The sequence below is a fragment of the Primulina eburnea genome, chromosome 14 (assembly GCF_022965805.1).
Source record: "Primulina eburnea isolate SZY01 chromosome 14, ASM2296580v1, whole genome shotgun sequence".
NCBI lineage: Eukaryota > Viridiplantae > Streptophyta > Magnoliopsida > Lamiales > Gesneriaceae > Primulina > Primulina eburnea.
In genome coordinates, this window is record NC_133114.1 from 31,014,550 (window position 1) to 31,042,001 (window position 27,452).

At 36.5% G+C, this 27,452-nt stretch overlaps 6 protein-coding genes and 1 pseudogene across 8 annotated transcripts; 3 read left to right on the forward strand and 4 right to left on the reverse strand.

The window, feature by feature from the left end:
• Positions 1–852: 852 nt before the first annotated feature.
• Positions 853–2,607, forward strand: LOC140811785 (GDSL esterase/lipase At4g26790-like). Its single transcript, XM_073169854.1, has 3 exons — positions 853–1,316; positions 1,490–1,979; positions 2,255–2,607. The coding sequence occupies exons 1-3, from the start codon at positions 957–959 to the stop codon at positions 2,446–2,448; spliced, it is 1,044 nt and encodes a 347-aa protein (XP_073025955.1). The 5' UTR covers positions 853–956; the 3' UTR covers positions 2,449–2,607.
• Positions 2,608–2,910: 303 nt separating this feature from the next.
• On the reverse strand, positions 2,911–4,025 carry LOC140811787 (upstream activation factor subunit UAF30-like). Of its 2 annotated transcripts, XR_012113532.1 has the most exons (4): positions 3,892–4,025; positions 3,594–3,784; positions 3,115–3,317; positions 2,911–3,077 (listed from the first exon to the last, which is right to left on the reverse strand). XR_012113532.1 is itself a non-coding variant. In XM_073169856.1 (3 exons), the coding sequence occupies exons 2-3, from the start codon at positions 3,771–3,773 to the stop codon at positions 3,189–3,191; spliced, it is 309 nt and encodes a 102-aa protein (XP_073025957.1). In that variant the 5' UTR covers positions 3,774–3,784; positions 3,892–4,025; the 3' UTR covers positions 2,911–3,188. The 2 variants fall into 2 exon arrangements, 1 of the variants encoding a protein (XP_073025957.1); XM_073169856.1 differs by having other exon boundaries at positions 2,911–3,317.
• Positions 4,026–4,520: 495 nt separating this feature from the next.
• LOC140813326 (EH domain-containing protein 1-like) lies at positions 4,521–8,724 on the reverse strand. Its single transcript, XM_073171822.1, has 16 exons — positions 7,999–8,724; positions 7,829–7,908; positions 7,644–7,712; positions 7,515–7,572; positions 7,358–7,413; positions 7,246–7,276; positions 7,111–7,166; positions 6,758–6,871; positions 6,537–6,639; positions 6,396–6,445; positions 6,076–6,204; positions 5,743–5,994; positions 5,533–5,612; positions 5,261–5,387; positions 4,955–5,098; positions 4,521–4,882 (listed from the first exon to the last, which is right to left on the reverse strand). Exons 1-16 carry the CDS (start codon positions 8,081–8,083, stop codon positions 4,697–4,699), a joined length of 1,620 nt encoding a protein of 539 aa, XP_073027923.1. The 5' UTR covers positions 8,084–8,724; the 3' UTR covers positions 4,521–4,696.
• Positions 8,725–11,251: 2,527 nt separating this feature from the next.
• LOC140812794 (uncharacterized) lies at positions 11,252–15,135 on the forward strand. 2 transcript variants are annotated; one of them, XM_073171155.1, is made up of 6 exons: positions 11,252–11,797; positions 12,395–12,506; positions 12,579–12,750; positions 12,835–13,022; positions 14,208–14,359; positions 14,741–15,135. In XM_073171155.1, the coding sequence occupies exons 1-5, from the start codon at positions 11,361–11,363 to the stop codon at positions 14,331–14,333; spliced, it is 1,035 nt and encodes a 344-aa protein (XP_073027256.1). In that variant the 5' UTR covers positions 11,252–11,360; the 3' UTR covers positions 14,334–14,359; positions 14,741–15,135. The 2 variants fall into 2 exon arrangements, with proteins under 2 accessions (XP_073027256.1, XP_073027255.1); XM_073171154.1 differs by having other exon boundaries at positions 11,253–11,797; positions 14,904–15,135.
• Positions 15,136–16,710: 1,575 nt separating this feature from the next.
• On the forward strand, positions 16,711–19,701 carry LOC140812964 (putative MO25-like protein At5g47540). Its single transcript, XM_073171353.1, has 11 exons — positions 16,711–17,234; positions 17,627–17,788; positions 17,946–18,064; positions 18,180–18,254; positions 18,324–18,417; positions 18,519–18,578; positions 18,687–18,755; positions 18,842–18,940; positions 19,019–19,063; positions 19,167–19,269; positions 19,464–19,701. The coding sequence occupies exons 1-11, from the start codon at positions 16,959–16,961 to the stop codon at positions 19,574–19,576; spliced, it is 1,215 nt and encodes a 404-aa protein (XP_073027454.1). The 5' UTR covers positions 16,711–16,958; the 3' UTR covers positions 19,577–19,701.
• A 29-nt stretch (positions 19,702–19,730) lies between these two features.
• On the reverse strand, positions 19,731–20,724 carry LOC140811343 (small ribosomal subunit protein eS8-like; annotated as a pseudogene).
• Positions 20,725–21,535: 811 nt separating this feature from the next.
• Positions 21,536–27,442, reverse strand: LOC140811596 (kinesin-like protein KIN-12F). Its single transcript, XM_073169581.1, is given in 17 exon segments — positions 21,536–21,945; positions 22,021–22,815; positions 22,930–23,076; positions 23,159–23,257; positions 23,361–23,560; positions 23,563–24,349; positions 24,432–24,561; positions 24,723–24,872; positions 25,199–25,347; positions 25,503–25,598; positions 25,708–25,800; positions 25,901–25,954; positions 26,037–26,096; positions 26,191–26,316; positions 26,414–26,497; positions 26,675–26,809; positions 26,985–27,442. Coding segments are annotated over 17 exon segments (3,654 nt in total). The 5' UTR covers positions 27,264–27,442; the 3' UTR covers positions 21,536–21,675.
• Between the last annotated feature and the right edge of the window lie 10 nt (positions 27,443–27,452).

A 27,452-nucleotide genomic window follows, 5' to 3' on the forward strand; every position in this document is an offset into this window, starting at 1 on the left:
AAATGTTACTAAATTAATAATTAAAAGAGTTAAAAATACAAGACAAGTTTTTCGGATATGGTCAACTGGTGCATAATAGTGGTAATGTGGGCCTAAAATGATGGACTTTATTTTGATATATGGGCTCGGAATCCAGGTCCATTTGTATAACTGGGCCCAAAATAAATGAAAACAAAACGACTCTCTTTGCACCCCTACACTGAAAAACTATATAATAATAATTATTATTATTTCCAAGGATTGGACCCCTCTCTACAGTGCAGTATTAATATGGATTGAAATGAAATAATGATTGGCACTACGATCAAAAAAATAATTAATGATGGGCACTGGCTTGTTTAAATAATTTCATAATAATAAATAAGTCTACGTCCATAAAAATAAAAATAGGCATTAAAATATCAAAATTATTTTGAACTAAAAACTCTGAATACAGAAGTTGGTTGAGAATTGAAAGAGGTTCATACGCATCACATAAAATAAAGTTGCGAACTATTATCACGATGAGTTGTCTCACCAACTAAGAAGCGTATCACAGGTGAAGAATATGGTGAACAAGTTTTGCAAAACCCTTCTCGCACGCATCTACGTTTATACAATTATCACAAGAATTGAACATACACAGCTAAATCAAATTATTAAGAGTGAGTTTTTAATGAGACGGTCTTATAGGATATTTATTTATAAAATATGTTGATTTTGTTCATATTTGTAATAAAAACGAGGAGTAATACTTTTTTTATGATTCCCACAAGTTATGTTTTTGGTCGCATCTACCTCCACGACTTGAGAGTGGGAATCTTGCTAGAACAGTTAAAAAGGCAGTAAATTTTTCATCATTGACAATAAATATCCTATCCTCGTAAATGCAACCCACAACTAACCATTATTATTTGATAAAAATTGGTTTTATATCCTAAAAAGGCAAAAGCAGTTCCAATCAAGAAGCCAGCGATATGGAAATGGCTTCACTTTTTTTAGTCCTACTGTTTCTGCAGCAAATCCCTGAACTTGATGCTAAAGTTTCATCCATTATCGTGTTTGGAGATTCTACGGTTGATTCTGGAAACAATAATTACATTCCCACAGTTCTGAAGAGTAACTTCAGGCCTTATGGTCGGGATTTCGATGGAGGTAAAGCCACTGGTCGGTTTTCCAATGGTAGGATTCCACCAGATTTTATAGCAGAGGCTTTTGGGATAAAGAAAACCATACCAGCTTACTTGGATCCAGCGTACAATATCAAGGATTTCGTTACAGGTGTCTGCTTTGCTTCCGCTGGAACTGGTTATGATAATCTCACGTCTAATGTTCTTGTAAGTACCATGTGCATATAAACACGAGTTAGATGCTTCTCTATCTGTTTACAATGAAGAACTTATCATAACTTCGAACGTGAAATGATGCTTGCATGCAAGCACGCACGCACACACACTCAGACATATAAACTGATGCTTTAATTTAACCTCAATAACAACTCAAATTGCAGCAAGTAATTCCTCTATGGAAGGAACTAGATTACTACAAACAGTACCAGCGGCGGCTACGAGACTATCTGGGTAAAGTTAAGGCAGACGAGGTCATAAGTGAAGCTCTGTACATTATCAGCATAGGAACAAATGATTTCTTAGAGAACTATTATTTACTTCCGCATAGACCATCAAAGTACTCTGTTGAAGAGTACCAGAAATTTTTGGCAGGTATAGCTTCTACTTTCATCACTCAGATTTACCAGCTTGGAGCACGGAAGATATCCATAACTGGGCTGCCTCCAATGGGTTGTTTACCTCTGGAAAGAACCACAAATTTAGCATCCGGGGGAGGTTGTATAGAAAAATACAATAACGTGTCCCTAGATTTCAATAAGAAGTTGCAAGTATTGATTGAAACACTGAACAAGGAGCTTTCTGGACTTCAACTGGTGCTCACAGATCCATACGCGATTCTTTATGATATGATTCGAAACCCCCATTCTTTTGGTAAGTCGTACCTAATTATTTCAGCTCAATCAAATTGCATGATAGATGCATTTTTTTTGCCATGATAATTCATTGTATGATAGGTAGATAAGGGGTGGCAACAGAAAAGCTAAAAATCAGTACACAATGAAACATATTTCTTGGTTTAGTATGTGGTATCAAGCCTTTTTTTACGAGTAGTTAACTAACTATTACCAAAACTACGTTCCATCTACCCATAAAAGATGTTTCCCCATCAAGTAGGCGTGACCTGAAGTTCCGACTTACTGATGCAGGTTTTGAAAAAGCAGCGGTTGCATGTTGTGGAACTGGAATGATTGAGATGAGCTATTTGTGTAATGAACACAATCCCTACACATGTTCAGATGCAAACAAATATGTGTTTTGGGATTCATTCCACCCCACTGAGAAAACAAACGCCATAATAGCAGAGTATGCTGTCCGAACATCTCTCGCTGCATTTTATTAGTAAGTCTACAGAGAAAACAAATGACATAGGCAGATGCCTTTCGAATATCTCTGACAAACAAGTGTTTCTTTAAAAAGTTTTCCTCTTACAGTACATTTGTGGTCACAATAAGGCCTTTAATTCATTTACAAATGTATGCAATGATACTACATTCTTTGATGTCTACTCTCTCACATGTATAAATCCCCCAACATTTCTCTGCTTTAGATTTAGCTTGGGGTAGTTAACTTAAACCCATCCCAAGGAGGTGAGGAAGTGGTGGGTCTTTCCTTGCTTGTAGAATGAATCATTAATCCATGAGTTTTGATCTCATTTGATAATAAGATTTCAATTTGTGGCAGTACAAGGGCATGCCGAAGATTGGTAACACTAAAAAATCTCAACTTCTTCTGGTTAATTTCAGAGGTTAGTTGAAACAAAAAGAAAAAAACGATGCAGAGAATTAAAACAGCCACCAGGAGATGAACATCAATTTAAGCCTGTATATACTAGTACAACATCACTTTAGAAAATTAAAACAACCACCAGGAGCAAACATAACAAAAAAACTACAAGTTCTTTTCTTGATGACAATGGCCAGAAGATGAACTACTATGACGATTGTTTCAGCACTCCATGCAGGAACTTGCCTTACAACTTACATCATTTGAAAAAATGAACACTTGCCTTGACAAGGAGTTCATTCTTGAGTGCATTTGAAGGTAAATGAACACTTAACAACTTTAATGAACTTGCAAGAATCACTTGGGCTGCTTTGGGAAATGCAACCTGATCAACATGGGAAGTTCAGTAAGTTCTACCTTAGGCTTGCCCAACAGAATGTTCTTCAGCTTGTGATCACAAGTCACAATGTTTTTATTGCTCGGATCCTGGAAAAGGGAAAGGCATGCGAGCTTGTTAGATGCTGAGGGGAGGGCCAAAACAACTCAAATAGAAGTCTTGCAGAGTGCATGAAGACTTCTAGAGTCCAGAATAAGAGTTACAGCCAAATGTAAGGACGAGGAAGCTCCATTTTTCGCAAGAAGGCAAAGAATTCAAGAATTAAAGTTTATAAAAACAAAAGTAGTAACAAAGGGACACGATTCAGGAGTCATCATGATCCCCAGCTGCATCAGGAAAAAATAAAAACACATTCGCGACTTAACCTGAAGATTGTTCAGCTTGATATATGACCACACATGCCTAAAGCAGTTCAATTGGGAACTCTGAGACTGACCCATGAATTCTCTCAGCGTCGAGGGCAGATTTACAAGGTCAATCAAATCCGCAACCTTCTTAGGATTGTCTGTAACAGCCTTCTTCATCCCCCGTGGCAACATTTTCATCCGCCCACAACCTGCAGTGACAACACACACGCCGTCCCAATTAAATTTTCCCTAGTAAATATCTGCCGCTGTATATCAATCAGAATTCACATCAAATTCGAAACAAAAAACAGTTCACCTTCAATCCGAAGAAAAAGGCGCCGATTCGTATTAATCCAAGGGGGATTTGGGCGTGGCAAAAGTGTCAGAAACGGAGCCCCGTTAGTGTCTGAAGACGTTTGAATCGGGTCTCTTCGTTGCTGGACTTGATTACAAGGCCCAATAAAAATCAAACGACCAACTCTAAAAGGTCTTTTCCTAAGGCCCATAAATACTGCATTCACCATTTCTTATATTATTTATTTTCCTTTTAAATTCAGAGATTACTGAAATTTCTTATGAAAAATTTGAATACGTCTCTTTTGAGATGGTCTCACAAATCTTTATCTGTGAGATGGATCAACCTTACCAATATTCACAATAAAAAATAATACTCTTAGCATATAAAATAATATTTTTTCATAGATGTCCCAAATAAGATATCCGTCTCACAAAATACGACCCGTGAAACCGTCCCACACAATTTTTTGTCGAAAAATTTTTAAACTATTACCTCCCTTGTTCGAAGCACAATGACTTGCAAAAAAAGAAAAGAAAAACTCTGATCAATACTTTTCCATTTTGTAATGTAATTTGGGTTATTATAAAAATTTAAATACGAACGAACAAACTGTTTTATTCCAATATCACCAACTTAAAAAAAAAAAAAAAAAAAAACTCACCATTGAATCTCAAATAATATAATATCTAATTCAAGAACACCAAACAGATGCAACGAAGCATATATAACCCGAAATTAAATCACATATTACTCAAGAAGAACATCAGCATCTTCTTAATAATACAAGTTCCCTTTGTGCTTCCAGCAAATAACATTTTCAACTTTAATCATAAGGATTGCTAAAATTCTTCAGAAGGTCGGGAACATCATATCCAAGCATGTCGTCAACAGATTGTATCATTTTAGGCTTCAACTTCTCAAACTTATCTATGTTGTAGGAGCTCAAAATCTCCCTAAATTCTTCCACATTTGGAAAATCCCCAGGTGGGAGATGGTGTTCCTTCTGAATCTGAAATTTCGAGTAAAAATGATAAGCTTCCATTCGTGCAGCACATGTAGGTAGAGGGGATAGTGAACGAACCTTTGCGAATTCGTCAGCCAGATTGTCGATGAGTTTCTGTTGTGTCTTGGCTTTGCCCATCATTGCAGGCATTTCTTTCTTCAAATGACCGATGATATAAGCGTGTATCTTCGCAGCCCTGGCACGTTTAACGAATTCGTTTATCTGCACAATGTTTGAAAAAGAACATCAGAAAATCATCTCCCAGCCTTGTACAACCAACATGCATAAAAAAGTCTCTAATATTGAAAAAAATCCATGTTTCCCCCTAGTATCGGTATTTTCTTTATCCATCCCGGGCTCGAGCTACAACGATATCATACTCACACGACGAGCGCAAGCTTTCTTTGGTATGTCTTTCAGATCAGAAAGAAGGTCATCCTGTTCCCTCTCGAAAAGCGCTTTACCGACCGGACCAGCAGTAGCTTCGTTTATAGGCTTGTCATTGAAAGAACTGAAAAGAGATGTTGTCCATCAGTTTGTCCCTAAAAGCTGAGTTGGCTTGACATACAAATACTGGTGACCTCTTGGATTTCAAATTCACAATTCATCCTGATCATAACTTTTTTGCACAATAAACAAGGAAGAAGAGAACGTACCCTATGTAAACACGCATAACTTCAGGAGTATTGAGAACTTTCCCGAGCGACCACATCAATGCTCCGTATACTCGCATAAGCTGCAAGAAAAAAGAAGAAGCAGTGGACTCAGGTTATAGGAGGGTATATAATTTTTCTTGCTACCGGTGATTGGTGAATAACATAAGGAACAAATTAAAGTCTTGAAAATTTTTATTTACTGATTCATACTTGCTGTGTATCAACTTGGTCAGCCTTGTTCAAAACCACGCGTATTTTATCATCATGACCGCGTAAAGATCCAATGACTCGTTTGAACTCATCGCTTATATCAAGTTTGTGGGGGTCGAATAGAAGTAGGATGAGATCACACTTTGCAGCAAACCAAGATGTTACACCGGTGAACTCGTAACTTCTCTGTGTTCGTTGCTTTTCTCCTGATAAAACTCCGGGAGTGTCCACGAATGTTATGTGCTCCAGTAGCTGTTAATTACCATCAAAACTATAAAAGTTAAACAGGAAAAAAGGCATCAAGAAAATCTCAAAGAAAAGTATGTAACTCACAGGATGTGGCATCTGTGAGCATTCGAATTTTGACAAAAATGCAGTTCCAAAAGTTGTCAAGCCATTGAATGGCATATCTGCTTGAACAGCAACTGTGTTCCCTGGAACACTTCTCTCATCAGGTCCATTCTGGATGTTAAAACATCAATAACTAATGTACCGAAACAATCGTGGAAACGACAGAAGATCCAATACAACTAGAACTAATGTTCATTCAATGATAGGAGGTACGAACCAAATAACATATATCTTGAGATTTAAATGCTGCAGCTCAAATATACCGTAACAGTGGAGGGAGGAAAAACGACAAAAAAACATACCATGACAACCACAAATCTATCTGTTGTAGGCTCTGGTCCAATGTGGGATCCTGAGATATAAAGTTATTTAGTTGCTAATAACTTCAGAAAACAAAAGGAAAATGAAGATAGATGAATGCTCCAAAGAAGGTTATCAGATACCTGGATAACTACTCTGAAGCAAATGCTTGATGAACGTTGTTTTCCCTGTGGAGTACTGACCCAGAAGCATCACCATTGGTTTAGCATCAAAGTCACTGTTTGTCTTCCAACCGACAACAAATATAAGAGAGGTTTAGGTCATTTAGAAGTAACATCTAATCACTAGCTCGATCTAATTCCCCATTTTTCACAACGCATTGAACTGAACGATTAAATCTTACCAGTAAGGGAGAAACAAAGTCATTAAACCGATATGTTACTTCCAGGGGCTTCACCTTCTTTTCATACAGTTTCTTCAAGCCATCAATTATGGAAGTTACAGAGTTTGAAGATACCTAAAACCATAACTGAGCAACGTAAGCACATTCTTGCAGACTGTAAGAGATGGAAGACATGAGAATTCATACATACATCCAATATTTTAAAGGACCATGTAAGATTGATGGAAAAGCAATACACAAATTGCAGTAAAGGGAGCAGTTCAAGTTCGTGGATACTTGGGACTTATGTTCAGAGAGTAATGAATCATTAAACAAACAGAAGTTTTTAAAGCATCTATGACGCGTCAAGTCACCTTCTTAGAAGATTTTGATGAAAACCAATTAGCAGAAGGCTGCACCTTTGGAGCACCTGAGTCATTAAAAGCACGGTATATATAAATAGCCCTACTACCAATATTGTCATGGAAACGTATTTTCCAGAATCTCACCATTTTGTTTCGCAAGTCTACGCTTCATTTTCTGCATGTAGAACCAAAAGAGCTCCGCTTTAAAATTACTTTATCATGCCAAATCTACAGAAGAAGGATGCCACATACTTACATCAAGGCAGACATCCAGACCTTCCATGGCAGGAGGATGCAAGTTTTCAAAGTCAACTGCATGTGATTAGCACGTTATGTATCTTATAAAAACCAACAAAAATGTAATAGACTGACTTAACTCGAAGAACAAAAGAATCTGATTCTCTAGTACTTACCTTCAGCATTTAGAATATCACTGGTGGGAGTACGTCCAGCTTGTGCCAAAGAGATCAACTGCAGATCAATCAAAATATTACAAAAGGCTGATATCCCACCATTAATCGAAGTAGGGAAAAGATCGGAACCTGCATGGCCGTGACAAATTCTTTCAACCCAAGAAAGCCTTGCCTTTTTGTATCTGCAATTGCCCAGACCTTGTGGAAAGAATATAACAAGCACAACAAATGAACAACAAAAACGTACTTTTCAAAGAAACATTCAAAACGTGAAATCGAGCAAAGAAAGTGGGACATGAGAACAAAAGAATCACCAGCTTGAGATCTTCACGAGATAAACCGGACATGGAAAAGAATTTGGTGGCATCGCCTCCCGTTAGACGCCCATCTCCATCTGATCATAATATGAAATCAGTGCTTCATCAAAAAAATAAATCATCCCATTAGAATTCAATCCCCGCGCACAAAAAACTACAGTGGGTACCTGAATCAGCGAAAGAGAACCAATCTTGATATATCTTCTGGTGCTCCTTGGAACACCGAGTTATCGGGGCGAAATCAATCTCCATTTTCTGCGTTTTTCGGATTTAGAATTGGGTTTGAAAACGTTCGAAAATGAGCGGTTTCGCCTTGAAGATTCTCTTTCAAATTTTGTTTTAAATATACTAGTAGTTCGCTATCAGATTCTGTGATTCCAGGACAACAAATTTTGCCCAATTTGTTCTAAAAGCAACAGCGCAGCAAATTTGCTAACGCTTACCGCAATTTCCTTAACCTCTAAATACTCTCCAATTTTCACCATTCAAATATATACATTCTTTTGCTACTATTTCCAACACGAATTTTAAGTGGAACCATCAATTCCTCAACAATGGCTTGGAAAAGAAAGATTAACAACAACCACACATTCATAATACAGAAAATTGGGAGTTTTCGTGTCTCGTGATGCTCTATGCATTCCAAGATATTAAATTTACTACAAGAAGAAAAAGGGTTGTGTCAAAGATTCGAAATTTCACATCTGATTTACAAAATGTAAAAATCAAATCTTATCTAAAATTTTTAAGTCTCAATAGACTACGATTTGGTTTTGTAATGGCATGTCTAGCTAGCAAGAGCCTGCCTATGCTATTACGTGAATATTGAATATCAACCGGGCTTCTCCAGGAAGCCTGATGTAAGTCTGGAAAGGCAACTTGCGGAGATGGCGTCGGTATATGCCTAACTGTCAGTTTATCCACTCAATATCTTCTCATTAATCCTTCACCTATATATGCTAACTCCTCGGGGCTGCTCCTATATATATTAACGTACGCATCGAGAATTAAAAAGCCAAACTCTCTCTCTCTCAACTCAAATCTGTCAATCTGAGAAAACCCCATCCGCTGCAGCTCCGATCCATCTAACCGCGTTGTTTTGGGTTTTTATTCTATTCTGTTGGGAATACAAGTGAAGTGGTGTAGTATGTTTGCACAATCAATTTGGAAGCTTTGATGTTTTAGATTTCTTGATTTTATATAATTTTTAAAAGTACGCGGGATTTTTTGGTGTATAAAAATTTGTTTTAACATAGAAAAGAGCTTTCTATAATCAGCAATTTTTTTTCCATTTTGAGAATCATTAGTTTGAGAAATTGGACGGTGATAACATTGATCTTCCGGAGTGGCTGTTGAGTTGACAGAGGTTCTACTCAGACTTCCGTCGGTGTTGTTTATGTTTAAAGTTGTTTACAAGGGATGACATTCTATTATTTTGAGCTCTTACTTCCTTTGTACATATGACGCTCGAGAATCAACATCGCTTGTTGGACCTTTCTTTCACAAGGGGTTTATGATTGTTCTATGCATCGTGGTGTTCGGGAAGCCAAACTGCTGATGGATTTGCATTCTGGTGAGCTCAAATGCCCAATCCAACGATGATTATAACCTACTCATGAACTCCTATAGGGTATTGGGAGTGAGCAATGGGCTGATTTTGTGCAAGTGTTCACCGTATAATTTGAGAGTTGGTATGAAATCCTGTCGAGAAGCAGTGTGTTGTCCTTCTTCCATGCATCTGGTTGGGTATTTCTCACTGAAATGAATGATGAAGCTCTCGCAAGTTATACTGCAGTAGCCAGTAGCATATGTGGCGTCTCGTTCTCAATTCGAAGTATTCTTCTCGAAAACTGGTGACTGGAAGGTCTACATCGTGCCCACAAATATAGAACTTGACCCTGTTTTCGTGCAGAGTACATTCACTGATCTTTATGGAATTCTTCATCGGGTAGGATAATTGCATATGATCCCCACAGAAACCCGAAACTCCGTCTCAGCGCTTTTCCTCGTCACCCATGGGCCAATGGCCAAATGATGAGGTGCGGTACGCACCAAGGACGTCTGAGATATTTAGAATTTGATGCCGAAAATCTGAGTATTTGGGTGCTGAATGATTATGGTTTTGGAGATAATTGGTCTTTGTAACATAGAGCCGACTATGTGGCGTTCTCCAAGATGTACATGATAGCATCAGTGGATTGAAAGCCAGAACCCATATCTTTCCATCCATTTGATCCCGATATTGTATACTTGGGATTTGATTTTGTTTTTGTCTCTTACAACCAACATGTGGGAAAGAAAATCGCAAGTTCTCAAGTCTTTCGGGAGTTCTAAAATGAGGCAAAAACTTGTGTGATACGGTCTCACGAGTCGTTTTTTGTGAGACAGATCTCTTTTTTGGATCATCCATGAAAAGTATTATATTTTATGCTAAGAGCTAGTATTATTTTTTATTGTGTATATCGGTAGGGTTGACTCATCTCATAAATAAAGATTCGTGACACCGTCTCACAATATATCTACTTTATAAATAAAATAGTTTTATAGAAGGATAATATTTTCAACTCCACCTCAATACTTGGTTTATTATTATTGGGATCTAAATTATTTGTTACTTAAAATACCAAGATTATGTAAATTTAATTTCTTATTCGTACAGATGATATTTATTCTATTTCAAAATTTTATTTTATTTTTAATTTTTTTCACCAACAAATTTTATTCCTCTCTTTTAAAATAATTCAATTAAAAATTTTATTCTTATATAAAAGAAATTGTTTCAGATTTTCATCCAAACCACATGGAATGGATCACCACCATTTAGGAAAGCAATATGTATTTAGAAACCATAAAATTACATGGAGGCAAAGACAACATATTTTTACCACAAACAAAAGAAAGAGATGTTGTCATGATAGGTATGTTTAAAATAACGTGGAAAGTTCAATAATTTCTCATGTTAAAATAACAATAGAAGTATGTTGCTCGTGTTGATGTAAAATTTAAAATATTAAAGTTATATTATTACTATTAGTTATAACTTTTAGTGAAATGTTAACATTTGGTCCTATAAATAATAATAAAATTATATGCTACACTTGATTGAGCGAGCATGTCACACAAATTAGTGTGGTTGGTTTAATTAACGTGATTTTTAAACTACTAACTAACTCAAATGATTTATCACTACAAAATGAGTTGGAATCACAAATTATTTGCTTTTTGAATCAGTTCAGATACATGACTCGATCATGGATAATTTATCCTTGCCCACTATAAAATGACACTGAATCTGGTAGAATCGACAGGGGGGGGGCGATACTGTCACGCAGAATCCATGCACAGCATAACGTGTCAATTTTCCATTGGCTATCATAAACCGTAGAAACCAAGAATGGTAGAAGGAAGGGTGATTTGGTCATTTCATAGAAAGTGCTTGTCTGGAGAGGACAGTTAATTTCTGTTATATTTTCGAGTGTAGAAAGGGAGCAGCAGCAGCAGCCGCGCCGGAGGGGTGAATTGGTAACTAATGAGTGAGACAGGTGCAGCAGTAACGCCGCCGGCAATGGCTGTAAGGGAGCAGGAAATAGCGGAGGCGCTGAAGTCCCTCCTCCGTGACGTCAACTCATTCACCTCTCTAAACGGTGTCGTTCAGATGCTGGAGGCTAAATTAGGGGTGGATTTGAGTCAGAAAATCGACTTCATTCGTAGCCAGATCCACCATTTCCTTCTACTACAGTCGCAACCTCATAACCAGCAGCAGGACGGTTTTGCCCTTCACCAAACCCCTAAATTTAATCCCGTTTCATCGCCACAATTTGCCCCAAATTTCATCGTTCACCAGTCCACGGTGGATTACGGTTTTGGCTTGCCGCTCCAATCCCCGCCACTTTCCTCGCAGCTCCCGCCACCTCCGTCGGTGAAGACAACTAGTGTTCCAACTGCTAACACCTCCGCCAAAGAAAGGTGGTTTTGTTAACTTTTGAAATCTTATCTTTAAGAAAAAGAACACATGTTTTTTGTGAAGATGTTTTCTTGGTAAAGAATTTTGTCTTGCCTTTGTTGGAATCGGCTCCTCTGCTACGCACTAACCACACGGGCGTTTCATCATTTTTCCCCTTCCGTTTCAGGTGTATGTGGTTGTTATTTTTCTTTGTTTGTAGGGCTTCTCTTATATTCAAGCTGATTTCTTCATAATGATTTCATAAATAAAAAAAAAAAATTTAGGATTTGTTTTGTACGTGAGCATAATGCTACATAATTGGAAACTGCATCTCCGTGATGCTTTTAACTTGATTCCATAAAGTCTCTGTTCTGTTCTGTTCTGATCTTACCTAAAAGAAGGGTTTTTTAGTATGTGAACCGAATTGAACTGCAGAGCTAGGGCATGATATGGTTTAATGTTTACAATCACGCCAATACAATGGACTTGTGGACTCCTAGAATCAATGCATTCCAATAATAATTTAATCTTCTTTTGGAATTGCTGATTTTCCGTTCTTTTTATAGCTTTAGAATTAGGAATTATGATGTGTGTTCTCTATATGTACCACGTGTTGACAGTGTTCCAGTTGTGCGAAAAAGAAGAGGTGGTCCAGGTGGCTTGAACAAACTGTGCGGTGTTTCTCCCGAGCTTCAAGTAATTGTTGGACAACCTACCTTGCCAAGGACTGAGGTTTTTTTTCTGCCCTATGTTATTTCCATAACAAAATCCATTTTATCCTCCCATAACAGGAGTATTTTGCAGATCGTGAAACAGTTATGGGCTTACATAAGGAAACACAGCCTTCAAGATCCCAACAACAAAAGGAAGATAATTTGCAACGACGATCTCCGTTTGGTGTTTGATACGGATTGTACTGACATGTTCAAAATGAATAAATTGCTAGCTAAGCATATAATACCGCTTGAGCCAACAAGTATGGATCTGATTGGCAATTGGTTTTGTGTTTTCATTTTGGCAGCTTTAATTGTGATAGTATATGATTTTGTTACTTTTACAGAACAGAAAACACAATATAGTAAGATACCCAAGGCTGATGTGGAATCTGGGAGTAAAAGTGATGACCCTGTTCCTATTGTTCTGATATCTGAGGCTCTTGCCATTTTCTTCGGAACTGATGAGCGGGAGATGTCACAAGCAGAAGTATTAAGGCAGATGTGGGAGTACATAAAGCTTAACCAACTCGAAGTACGTAGCAAGATAAAGTGATATAATTTGTTTCTCTTTTGCTTTATCATTGGATTTGTCATCACGATTTTTTCTTGTTATGGTAATTGAAAAGCAATTTAGAATGATGCTCAGATAAATTATAGTGATTATCAATGATGTCTCAAGAGTTAAATTTATATTTGAGCTTAATTTAATGTAATTCAGCTTGCATGTTTGAGAGAGTTCTATTGAAACATTCTAACATGTATAAGTTCACAGATGACATTCTAACCTGTATAAGTTCACAGATGACATTCTAACGTGTATAAATTCACAGATGACAAGTGAGAATTCAGAACCCATTTGGTTGAAGAATCTCATACGTCAAAAGCACCTTTCTAAATAAAAAAAAATATATCTAAAAAAATATCTTGTTTGATTACAATAACCGTTTTAACAAAGCACTTAAAAAATGTTTTTTTAGAAGTTGAAATTTATGGTTTTAGGCTTTTATGGCTGATTCTTTTTAAAATTTAAAACAAAAGAACTTTTTAACATTTATCAAAACGCCAAAACCAATTCTTTTTTTTTTTTAATAGAAGCACGTAAAAAGTTGAATTTATTCAAAAACTTTTTTAAGCTACAACTTTTGTATCCGAACTCACTCTCAGTCTATGATTTATTAGCAGTCTTTTTCTTTTAAGCAAGTACTGTAAACAATGTATAATGTGTAAAAAATGTTCACTCTCTCTCTGTGCATTGATAATTCTCACAAGAGTTATCAATTCTCTTTTCCCCCTGTTTTTTTTTCTTTTTAAGAAACCTTACCTGGTTTCTTTCCCCAGTTATTGACAATTTCTTCATTCATCAGAAACTTATGTACCTTGCCTTCCTAAGAAGATAGATAGAACTATGATGCACTCATAGATGTATAGCCAATCATTTTTTTAGCTACGATTTTATGCTTAGCGAGGATGAAGAGTGGGGCAAACTGTTTGAGTAATCTTCTGTTTTCAGAGAGTGGCTATCATTTCTGTGAGTCTTGATAAGTTATAAATCGCTCTCTTTTTCATATCCTTCAAACTGCTAGAATCCTATGAGCTTGTGCCCTTTTTTGGGCACGTGATTTCTTTTGATATTTGCTCACCATTCTTCTTGTTCAGGATTACTAGCAGAGAATTACTTCTCACTTTTTTTCTTCAAAATGTGTTGTGTTACTCTTAGGATCCTTCAAATGCGATGGTGATCACATGTGATGTAAAATTACAAGGCCTTCTTGGATGTGAAAGCATTTCAGCCCTGGGGATACCTGATACATTGTCTCGGCTTCACTTATCTAAGAAATCATGATGACTACACTGACTGCTAATTAAAAGGTATTGATTGCAATTGTCACACTCAATTGCTGGTTAATTTATATTATTATCTGTAAAACCAAAAGCAACAGCAAACTGGAAAAATAGTTGCATGCATGATGCATATTCTCCTTTCTATTTGACATTGCTTTGCCATAAACTCTCTATATCTTCTGTCTTCATTTCACGTGTTGTAACCAATTCCTCTTTTTTTCTTCCGAGCATACTTATTCGCATTTGATTGTGTTCTTTCTCTCCTCTTTTTTTTTGTCACAAATACCAGGAATTTACTTTTCCTAAATATCCAATTTATGCAATGTTGGGATTTTGTCTCAATTAGCGAGTAGACTTTTCCCTCTCAATATGCTCCTTCACTGAATGTGCAAAAGTGTTTTCCTGTAGGGTCATTAGCTCTGCTCCAAACAAACCCGTATACGTCTACAATCATTCTCGCACAGAAATGGAATATGCTATTTTCTTGTCTGATCGAAAATATTTTATAATTTTCTTGGTCGACGCATGAAATTCAAGGTTAAATTACTATGGTTTATATTATGATTTGCAGATACATGGTGTTGATTTTAACCAGCGTTGTTAGACACTATCTTAGTCTCAAATATGTAATGCAAAGCTGCTCGGAAGGTTAAATAGCTTTCTTCTGTTAGCAGTTTAATTGTGTTTGAAGTTATGGAGTGAATATTAATCTGCATTTTGTAAATATGCTGACAGTTGGAGATCAGATGTAAGAACTGATTATGGGAGAATTATTATTATTATTATTATTATTATTATTATTATTATTATTCTAGTTGTGTGAAATTATATTATTTGTTTTACGTATTTTACTATGAAGTTTCGATATGCGTGATTGTACTTTATATGGAATTTGTTGTAGCTTAATTTTACATTCTCTCATTAATGAGAAGTATCACATTTCACTCGTGAGAAGTTGCATTTTCATCCACATTATTAAATATAATTGGTTTTAAAACATACTAAATTTTTTTAAGAGAAAGTTTTGTCCTAATATACTTATTTTCATAATAAAGTGACATATAGAGAAGTAGAAACTAAAAAACAAAATTTAATTCAACATAATTATATTTCATTAAAAAATCCATCATGCATAAAATTATAATTTACATTATAATATAACGTGTCTATATGTATTTTGTATCAATGATAATTACTCTCAAAAGAAGGGAGATTTGTACTTGTGGCATAAGAAAACCTTAGTTGTGGAAGATACAATCTTTTTTTTTTCTTTTGAAATTTCCCATACTAAAAATAAAACAAATATCAATCATGGACGTCTGCCTGCTTGCATCTGTAATTAATTATTAATTTCTCTGTTTTGCCTAGGGGTGCAAACGAACCGAATATGTTCGCGAGCTTTTCGAGCTTGCTCGATAAATATTCGATTCGTATTCGAACTTATCGAACTAGAGCCGAACTCGAACATGTTCGAACTTTTTTTCGAGCCGAACTCGAGCCCATATTATTTTGTTCGATAGTTCGCGAATAGTTCGCGAGCCTTAATATTTTATTAATATAATGATATAGATATAAAAAAATTATGAAACGAAGTCAAAATATTAAAATGTGGATTCATAGAATTCTAGCTGATATTGCATTTCATATAATAATATATGAAAACCCGATCTCAAAGGTGAAAATGTTATTTACACTATAAACAACATTTAGATTTTATAGACGAATGCTTTGGTTTTAATATTTACTTATTTTGTTTCCATTTGACAAAGAAACATCATACATTTTATGAAATAATATGTTTTAATGTTGTGAAGATCCAAAATATTTCAAGAATATGGCAAAATCAATTATACAACAAATATCATTTAAAATTTATTCAAATTGTTGATCATCGTCTCCACACGAAACATGTACGCATATTTTTAAAATTTTCTATTCAAATTTCATAATTGAGTTTTTTTTTTTTTTAGTTTTTTTTCCCATCAAATTTAGAATATAGTGTGGAGAAATAGTGTTGATATTCGATATTAATCAATCATTATATGCCTTTTAGGTTAAAAGGAGAGCTTTGATAAATGAATAACTCTGACCTTTCATGGGAACAAGCGAAAAACCGTACAAAGTACACAAAATGGAGGCAGATGAGATCCTACCTATGTGGGTACTAACCTCATTTCATTTCAACAGATAAGATCTTGTACACATACAATTTCAAAAAAAAAAAAGTAGGCCCTATATATTCATGGTCAAATCTTGGTCATCCATCCTATTATGGGGATAATACTCTACTATGAAATAAACCAAAATGGAGATATTAATATAAAGTCCAAGGATTTAGGAAACTACAGTAAATCAGACAAAGTGCACAAAGACACATTATCATGATTTCCTATGAGTTCGGAGTTCCCACAAGAACTCAACCCGACCACAGAAATCCGAATATGGAGTCTCTCATTCTCGCGTTGACCATTTCCATGTAATGTAATAATAACAGCCACAAACCCCATAACCAAAACTTTTTTCAATCCCATTTTATTTATTTTTTCTTATTCAATCTCGACACCGAACAGCACATGAGACTCGATCAGCGTCCATTAACCTTGACAGGTTCTTTGTAAAATCGATCATGCCGGCGGAATCTCATTCCCTATCAGCGGGGAAAGAGATTTCAGTCGCTGCGAACAAGGAGAGGAAGAAAGATGGCAAGCCTATGAAGAGGTCGGGTTCTTCTTTGAATTTTAAGAAGCTTGTTCCAAAGATTTTGCGCACGGCTTCCATGAAGAATCTGTTCAAATCCAAGAAACCTCGGACTCCTGTCGATGTCGTACGTAACACCAGGTCTTTGCTCTTGTACCTTGATTCTGCCACAGATACCGCCGGCAAGCCTAAACGAGATGAAAAGGTTGCTCATGATTTATTATCCCTTTTTTCCGTATTCATTGTATATATATTGTTATGTTTCGGCACTGCATGGTGATATATGATTGTTTGATCCGCTGGTACACGCATGCCTTTTTAAGTACTCTTGCATGGGACTACAATCTTTTTCTTTATACTTTTCTCTTCTTATTTTCACATTGGAGGGGTGGTTAGTAGTATTTAATTTGTTTTCGTCCTAACAAAAGCTAAAGATTGACGAAAATTCCCAAAAAAGATTCATCCATTTCGGACGATAGAGTCGAACTGAGTGGCCGTACGTGGATTTTCTTTTCCTGCAATAATTTTTCTGGATCTTTGGATTATTTCTGAATTTGAGATACATTAATATTCATGAGTGAGAACTTCTGATTTCAGTTGGAGCAATTAGATGCTCTTATCAGGGAGATGAAGTCGATTCTATATGGTGTTGATGATTCCGAACCCGTCGCAGAAGCTTGTGCCCAATTGACTCAAGAGTTCTTCAGCGAAGATACCCTTCGGCTCCTCATTCAGACTCTCCCAAAATTGAACTTTGAAGTACGCAAACTACATACAATATTATTCATTCTGTTCTTTTTTTTTTCTTTTTTGTGCATATTATTTATTTTATTACTTGTTAAGTAATGCAGAATAATAAGTTACTGATACCACTTTGGTTCTTGATAACTTATCGGGGGTTTCATTTTCTTCGTAGACGCGCAAAGACGCAACTCAAGTCGTCGCAAATTTGCAGAGACAGCCGGTTCAGTCGCGGTTGATTGCTTCTGACTACTTGGAAGCCAATCTTGATCTTATGGATCAGCTGATAATTGGGTGAGCTACCCTTGATTTTGCAGTGATTTTTCGTTCATAATCACATATATTTGAGCAATGTGTTTTGCTCTTAATAGTTACATATTAATGATTAACTCCCTTCCCATTTATATAGTTATGAGGATCCCGTAAACGCCCTGCATTTTGGAGGAATGTTGAAGGAGTCGATACGACATCAAGTCATCGCCAGGTATCACCTCAAGTGTTAAATCTTTAATACGTGCAAGAAACTCTTGGTTAATTTGTATCATCCCTGCAGATATGTTTTGAAGTCTGAGCATTTGAAGAAGTTTTTCGACTACGTGCAACTTCCGAATTTCGATGTTGCTTCAGATGCCGCAACAACCTTTAAGGTAGTTGCATGCACATTGTGAAAGTCCTAGATTTATGTACTTTCCAAGAATAAGATGTCTAATAACCTAGTTACTCATATGGTTTCTGCAATATATTGCAGGAGCTTCTTACAAGGCACAAGTCAACAGTTTCAGAATTTCTAGCCATAAACACCCGCTGGGTATGTTCTTTCCTCAGCATGCAACATAAAATGACATGATTTTTTTTTTCCTAAGCAGAAAACATTCCAAGAAGTTTTGATGTTTTCATTTATGTGTATTCCTGCAGTTTTTCAGCTGAATTCAATTCTAAGTTGCTGGAATCCACAAATTACATGACAAGAAGATATGCAATCAAGGTACAAATTTTGGATTCCTAACGGGTCATGCCTTATGTTTTTGTCTGAAATCATTGATGACGATTTGCCAGTACTGCTTTTTTCAGCTCCTGGGAGATATTTTGCTGGATCGTTCGAACTCTAACGTGATGATACGTTATGTCAGCTCGAAAGATAACATGAGAGTACTAATGAATCTTTTGAGGGTAAAACCATTTCTAGTATCACTTACCAGCAGACTCGATCACAATATTGTGTAAATAAGCGAAAATTTGATGCTGCAGGAATCACAGAAGAACATACAGATTGATGCCTTCCATGTTTTCAAGGTATATTCGCTTTAAAAACATGAAACCATTTGCCAAAATTATATGAAACTTGCCATTTCTGATCCATTTATAGCTCTAACTCATCAGTCCGTCCATCTTGCAGCTTTTCGTGGCTAACCAGTGCAAACCCGCTGATATTATCAACGTTCTTTGCGCAAACAGAAGTAAGCTTCTACGCTTCTTCGATGGCTTTACCATTGAAAAAGGTAATGAATCACTTGTTTTTTTTTAGTATGGTGGCAAGTAATTTTATGGATTAGATGTAGGATTCAAATTTCTAAGGGCTAAATCTTTCCTATATCGGCTAACATGCATAGATCCTTTGCGGTTTCAACCATTGGATTTACCAGTACATGATAATTATATGGATACATAATCTCGTATATAATTTGTTATGCAGAGGATGAGATGTTTGAATCAGACAAAGCTCAAGTTATTAAAGAAATCGAAGAACTTCAGCCAACAACACCGATTACGTGTTCTGGGGAATTGTTCAAACCCATTACAGTATGATTAATTAGTGAAATGGTATTTATTTCCAGCGATATTATTAAGTTCATTATCATATTGGAGGAGATCGTTAGCTGTTTTTTTCGAATACTTCCCATGAATTGAATAAAATCATTATAAGATATTTTAAATGGAAGTTGATGTGTGTAAAACAGTGTGAACGTGGAAATTAGTCGACTGTATGAATCATGTATTCTGGCCAAAAGAGTAAATGGAAAATATGATTATATACCCATCTGCGCGTCCACACTGGCCAGGACGTGAGGAGATTGCAGCCAACAAACGATCAGTGCTGAATTCTTCCTCAAGATGTGGATCAATCTTGCGGTCCTTCTTGCCGCTTTGCAACTTTTCTCTGAACATGTTTACTTTTCTTTACCTCCTCTGTAGCAGTGGCATCAGATTCCTAAAGCCACAACCAATAAAACAATAAAAACTTATCAATTGAGTTACAGAGCAACCATTTATTTTCATGACAGTTAATCAAGATATAACAAGAAATGTTGCATAAACTCTTTTTTTCAACTCTGAATTAAAGAAACCTATTCCGAGCAGTTGACAGAGAAAAATAGGCAGTGTTGTCAAAGATCAAAGGAAAAAGAATGCTCATATACCTCTCCTTCCTTCTTCACAGCAGCATTCTTTTTGCGGCGCATGTCAACTCCATAATGCTGGAGATACCACTGCTTAAATGGTGCAGCATCCACTTGAACAATCGCACTCTTCACCAAAGTCTTTGTCCTAACCAACTCATTGTTTGATGCATTGTAAACAACATTCAAAATACGCGTCTTTCGTCGCGTCACAGCTTCACTAACCCAAGAGTAGTTTCCTGTAAGCAGCCTCAAAGCACGCCATTTCACATTACCTCCTCGAACTCTCACTCTACGCACTATCTAAGTCCCAGCTTCTAACATCTTTGTGTTTGCTGGTTGTCTTCCATGCTCATACCTAATCAAGTAGTCATTGCGTTGATCTACCCCATAATTCAGTAGTAAGACATATCCTTTGCCAGCTTAAAGCATATAGCAATCACTATATTATTAATTTCTAATGTACAACGATTAACACACACGAATAGGAGTCAGAGAAGCTCAGAATAAGGACACTTTGAGATACATGAAAAATCTGCAGATTCATATTGTACCCATGATTGCCGGCGGGAGATTCCGAGCTCCCCGATCCCTGCAGAGCTGAACAACAAAATTGTTGCACCCAACTAGGGTTCTAAAAAGAGTAGCGAGTTGGAGCGGAACTAATATACGGGCTAGCCTGGGCCTTAAACTTAACGGGGTTTTTTTGCAGCCCGATTTCTTAATAATGAATTATAAGATAGTTAAATGTTCTCTAGCCATATTTGTCTTTAAAGCCATATATTTTTTAAAGCCATATATTTTTTAGCCAAATATATTTTACCACATACTACTATTATTTTTAAAATAAAATGTAATAAAATAAAAACTCAATTATTGACTTTGAATTAAAAATATAACTCTAACATAATTATATTTTACACAAAAATATATACAAACATTCAAACGTATATGTGTTGTGTGCTAGGATTTATTAGAATGAGGTGAAAACTATTTGGTAATGTTAAATTAATTAAAATAATAAAAAAAAATAACGAGAGGTGATTCTATCCCTAAATGGACAAAAAACCGAAATTTAACTTGTCCAAACTCATCAGAACAGAACTATTTGTTCCTACACATGATAAAAAAAAAGGTGTTTTTTTCTGCATATTTTCACCATTGATCCTCACAAATACACTAACATCATGAGGGACCAAATAATAATAATTGGAATAATAGGCAAGATATAATGTTTAGAGTAGGTTCTTTATGGTTATAACTCCAATCAGATTAAATTTTTTCAATCAAGGTAAATAAGTTTTTCAGTTGAAAGTACAGGTTTCTTGGGGATTTGGCTTATTTTTTAAACAGAAAATGGCAGGCTGCCAATAAACTTCGAAAGCAGACAAGATCATATACTTTTCCTACATAAAGTCTTAGGTTATGTAATTGCATGTCATATACTTTTCCTCCATAAAGTCTTAGGTTATGTAATTGCATTATACCCAAGTAGGGGGTCATGCTCAATCAGTTAAAACCAGAGTAGTGATCTTGGTAAATTGCACCAAATTCTGCCCTCCAAGACTGATCATCATCATGGTATGCAGATGATTTATCATAATCGTGTGTTACATCCGAGTCTTCACGATATAGGGGACGTTGTAATGCAGCTTCAGGCAGCCTGCTCGCTGCAAGGTACTGTTTCATTGTGATAATCTCCATCTTGTGCTTTCTTTTCAGTTTCTCCATTTGTTTTTTCAATTTGTCATTCTCTTCCTCTATCTTTGTGTTCTTCACCTGCAGCACGAAGCAAAAAGGTTAGAAAATGTGGCTGTCCAGAAACTAGAAAGAATGTGTGTGAGTATGATTTACCTCAGCTATTGAAGCTGCCTCCTCTGCTTCTCTCAACCTAACAAGAAGTTCACCTGCGGCGTGCACAGCTTCTGCGGTATCTTTGAGTTGAACTTTATGACATTGGTTCTCCTTCTTTAATAACTCCATTTCCCTCTCTCTTTCCATCCTCGAAGAAGAAAGCTCTGCTGCAAAGGCCTTAGCAAAACGAGAGCCATGGCGACCCTTGGATCTTGCTTTAGAAGCTGCCCTTTTCACCTCTGCTATGCCCTCCATAATGGCTCGATGCTTTAATACTATGTCATTGTACGTCTCCTGCAGCTCTGCATAGTGCTCGATCATTCTAGCTTGCCCTATGACAGATCTTTTGAGGGCATCGTCCAACTCTTCCGTGCTCCGCTTCTCTAGTTTCAACTCCAATTCAACCTTTTCTGCTCGATGACGATTAAATTCTATTTCAATTCTTAATTCATCAGTTAGTGATATCCAGTCACTCTCCATTTCCATCCACTTCTGCCTTTCGTTCTCAAATTCTTCTCCACTAATGCCTTGAGAATTTGTGCAACTTTTTCTAAACTGGATAGATTGAGACAGCAAAGAAGATCTGAGCTTGTCAGTTGATCTTCTTGTTGGTGTGTCAGTGTACATCTGCAGTTTAGTTTTTAATGTTTCAATTTCTATGATAAGTGACTCCTTTTCTTCAGTGTCAAAGGATTTCTTCATAGAATGGTTCAAGTCTTCCTGGACTTCTTTAATTTCACACTGCTCCTTCACAACTTCTGAATCGAGATTTTCATCACCATGAAACGCCACAAGCTTGAAGGAACAATAAAATCCACAAGGACACGTTATATAATAACAATAAAATCCACAAGGACACGTCATATAGTAAGCATATCTAATGTCAAATTTGGAAAACAAAGTCCGTACCTGATTTTCAACATCTGTTGAGCGGCAGTAATAATCTTCATCCTCACGGATAGGCGGCAGCTGCTTCTTCATTTCGCTGAAACTGGAAGAATTGTTCCATGCTCTAACATCAGTCTGATGATTAGCCTCGCACATGCATTGCTCTAGCTGCAGTGAAAAACAGGTCGTTATAGCATGTTTCTAGGATAAGCATGCCCCACATTTACATCAGAAAAAAAAGTCCTATCACCAGTTTCCTTAGATGCTCAATTTCAGCTGCTTGCTCATTGCATTTGCTACCGAGCTCCTTCTCTCTTTCAGCAGCAAGTGCTAAATCTTTCTCTACATCCTGTGCGCAAAGCCAAGGGATAAATATAAAGAAGAAAGAAATTCCGATTTTATTTATAAATGGTATGGCATTGGATATCAAAATTAAGCAGCTTTAGACCAACCTTGGTCACTGGAATCCCCAATCTATTTGAATTTGCTGATACATCCACTTTTATTATATTTGTCTTCAAACTATCCTCCGCTTGACATTTCTTACAAACAAAGGAAGCAGATGAAGGATCTGAAGATTGGCCATTTACTGGTGAGGTACTGCCCTTGTCAACTGATAGGCACGGTTTGAGTGCCAAGTGTTCAAAAGAGAGGAGGCGGATGATCTAGTTGTTGTGGAATTCCTTTGGTGATAGTCAATGATATGTAATCCTCTGTGAAGGCTAGCTGCCAAGGACTCAGTAGGGCCAGGATAAATTGTACTGGATCTTAGGGACGAATTACCGTGATCAGATTGTTGGTGTGATTGCCACAACACATCCAGAGTTTTGGAACTCTGTATTGCATCTTCCTGACTTGAGAGATGATTTGATAAGAAAATTAAGCTTTTCCTCTGGGAACTCTTAATTTTAGGAGACTCGGAAAACACAGGATCTTGTAGGTCTCCAGTCTCATGGCATCCACTGATGGACAGATTATTGATTGCCAGAGGATCCGTCGCAATGGAGTTCTTAGAAATTTGATCAAGTTCTGCAACCTGGGTAACATTTTTCATGTGTGGCAATTTTGTATGAGTTTCACTGGAATTAATTTCTTCGTTCTCACCATCTTCTGAGCAACTCAAATAGTGTTCACAGGTGAAGCCTGTTTCACAGCCTTCAGTACAGTACATGAGGGCACTAATCACTCCATTTTCGGAATCTTCTCTTAAATTTTCATCATGAGAAACTCGGATATTGTCAATCTGAAGCTTTAGTTCTTTTACATCATCCTCATTAATGCACAGATCTGTTTCAGAGTCATTGTCTATTCGGGGTAAGATTAATGAACGATTGAGGCTGCGTCTCAAATGGTTCAAGCTTTCACGAACATTTCCTCCTGTGAAGTGTCCGCCATTGCTGAGTGAGTTGCATGTGCTGGACTTAGCTCTCATTAATTCTTCCTGCGTTAAATCAATGATATTCAAGACCTCAAGCATAAAAACTTTGTAAAACTCTTAATTTAGTGGCAAGTAATAATGACACCTTTAGTTGCCGAATCTGATCACTCAGATCGTTAACATCATCTTCTGTTATCTCATTTATTACAGGTTCATTCTTTACTAACATTGCCAGCAGTCCAAATCTGAGTGTACTCAGAGTTTCGCTCTTGCTTCTGCTCATATAAAGGAGAAAGCATAAGAAAATATAAGAAACAAAACAATCAATAATACAGTGAGAGTAAAAATAGATAAATCAGAGGGAAACTAGAACCACTTCTTTCAAGGCCAAATTTATATCTAGAATCAATAAATAAAACTCAATGGTTTTTAGTACTTGTTGTCTGGAGAAATGGCACATATAATGGAGAGTTTAGCATTGCCGCCAAATGAGTCTCTCAAAAGATGAGTAAGACTTGAACTTCTATATGCAGCATCTCCAGTTTTCCCTGATTGACTTCCGTCTGCGAGAATATTTACCAAGTTCCTGCACATTTACAGAGAGTTCAATTAAAATAAACAATATCCAATCTGATGTCAGATTATTTATGCTAATTGTTCCATTTACATTTCTGCAAACTTCAGTTAATATGGATGGAAAAAATTTATTTCCAATGCAAGGGAATTGTTTGAATAAAATGTTTGAACTTGGATTTTCATTGACACCGATATTGGATGCTTTTAAAATCCATTACAACTAGAATGTACAAACATGACACGATAATGATTACTAGAAGAAAGCCTTAAATACTTTGCATGATTGAAAAAACCCAGGACCTTAATAAAACTATTAGATGTGTTCACCATACATACCCTAGCTGTGATATTGACTTCTTTATGTATTTTCTTTCTTTCACATGCTGTCGACTAGCATCCTCAGGTGTGTTTCTGTCGAATCCAGCAAGGTCGACAAGGCATATTCTACTAGTCTTTGAACTACCAAAGCACTTCGACGAGGTCTCCTAAGAGATGACAATAAAATCGAGTGATGAAATTAGTCACTAAAATAACACATTAGCGAACAGATTTCCGTTCCTGATTTCTTTTGGGGTTTTTGGATGGGGGAGAAGTTTCAAGAGTAAATAAAAAGTATAATGTCATGTACTATACTGCCTACCTTGCACCAAGACTCAATAATGCATGTGAACATGATATGGGATCTTGAGCTCTTAGAATTTATGCTTGTCGCTCCAATTTTTCTATTTGACAAACCCTGCAGCATGAAGTTGAATTACAGTATAGCAATAGCCAATTAGTAAAGTTATTTCTATAAATTCGTAAGGGAATGTTTTGTGTTTACACCACCATCGTCATTGATATACCTTAATCAAAATTTGAGTGACATCCTCATAGTTGCTCACGTACTCCTCACTCAAATTCTTCACATAAAACCCGTTTTTGGGATCATCTTTTATCTAAACAAAGTTCAAAAAAACCCAGTTTATCCATCAGATTTCGTTTAGAGGGAATAACATAATTATATTATTCTATGTATCTGAGAAGCAGCGAATTTACCTCCAGATTTTGTTGAATAGGATGGATTAGATCTCCAATTTTCTCACCATACACCTGCAGCAACAATCTATAGGTGATTAGCTAGGGACTTCATTAGAAATCAAGACAAGAAGAGCCAACGGCCCAGAATAATCACCTCAAGAAACGAGCACCGACATTGATAGTTTGTCTGCCTGCCACCAGTGTTCTCTTGCTCCTACGCGATAATTATGATAACATACAATCAATGAGTCCAAATTACATCACCAACTCATGTTTCAACTTTTTGTCTACTCGGTAACATAATCTACCTTTTGAATCTCGGAGAAAAGATTTTTGAAAATCTGGGGCACAATACCCTGAAGACCACCTGATGATGGACCTTCAACCATTGCACTTGGGGGTCCCCACATAGTATAAGTTTTCCCACTTCCAGTCTAGTATTAATAGAAAATCAAACGATATTCCATGTTCATAAAATGCAAATTTATAAAAGAGAGTCAAATTTAGATTATGATCGGCCAAAAAAGTTACCTTACCATAAGCCACAATTGTTGTGTTATAACCTGATAAAGCATCCTTAACCAAAGGAGCACCAATCAATCGGTAGACGTCCTCCTGTGAATACAAAACCACTTAATTGTTCAACTAAGATTCTTATATTTACCTAAAGAAAACCACCGAGAAAGCCTTTAATGAAGCAAAATAATAAAATTCATCAACGAGAAACTAAAACACTATGCGTCTCCTTTCCAGTTTGTGAAATATAAAGAATTCTTCCAAAACTCTTCAAACCTGAGATGAATTTGAGTCCAACACCGAGTCAAATGTATACTTCCTTTCAGCGATAGTCACTGATTCCTCTGAAACTTTTCTGACCAAAGTATCTCCAATTCCAAGACCAGTCACCGGCCTCATCCTTACCACAACCTATTGACATAACAGATACTACATAATTCAAAACCAGGACTCACGATAAAGTAACAAAAAATTACAATATCTGAATATATATTACATCGAATTAATCATTTCCCAGATGACTGATCCTACAAATGTAAGATTGTTTCACGAAATTGGAAGGAAAAAAAACCTCATTTTCCAGTACCTTGACTGGTGCATCTGGAGCTTCAGACATAGTTTCTTGGGTCACATGTGCGGTGGATTCTCTTGGTTTTAATGTTGGTTTTTTTAAGAACGAGATTGAAGGGGACAGTGGAGGATCACAGATCTGGATGTTGGGATCTTTCGGGGCCATGTTTTCACCATCAGATCTGAATTTACGTTGGAGGATGGGCATTGTCTTTACTTTTGATTTCTGAAGTAAATTCTTGAACGTTTCAAAGAATCTGCTGCTCTCACACACTTCAGGATAGGACTTCGCCATTAATAGATTGAACAAGGAAGCAGTGTATAATCCGATTCGAAACTGAAGATCCCTTGTTTTTCAGATGCAAATCTGAAAGAAACAGAAGAAATAGGGCTCACTCCCTGCAAGAAATAATGGTTTGATTCGAATGTTAAAAGGAGAAAAGAGAGGTGTTAGAATTATCGTATATGACCGTTGAAAACGCCT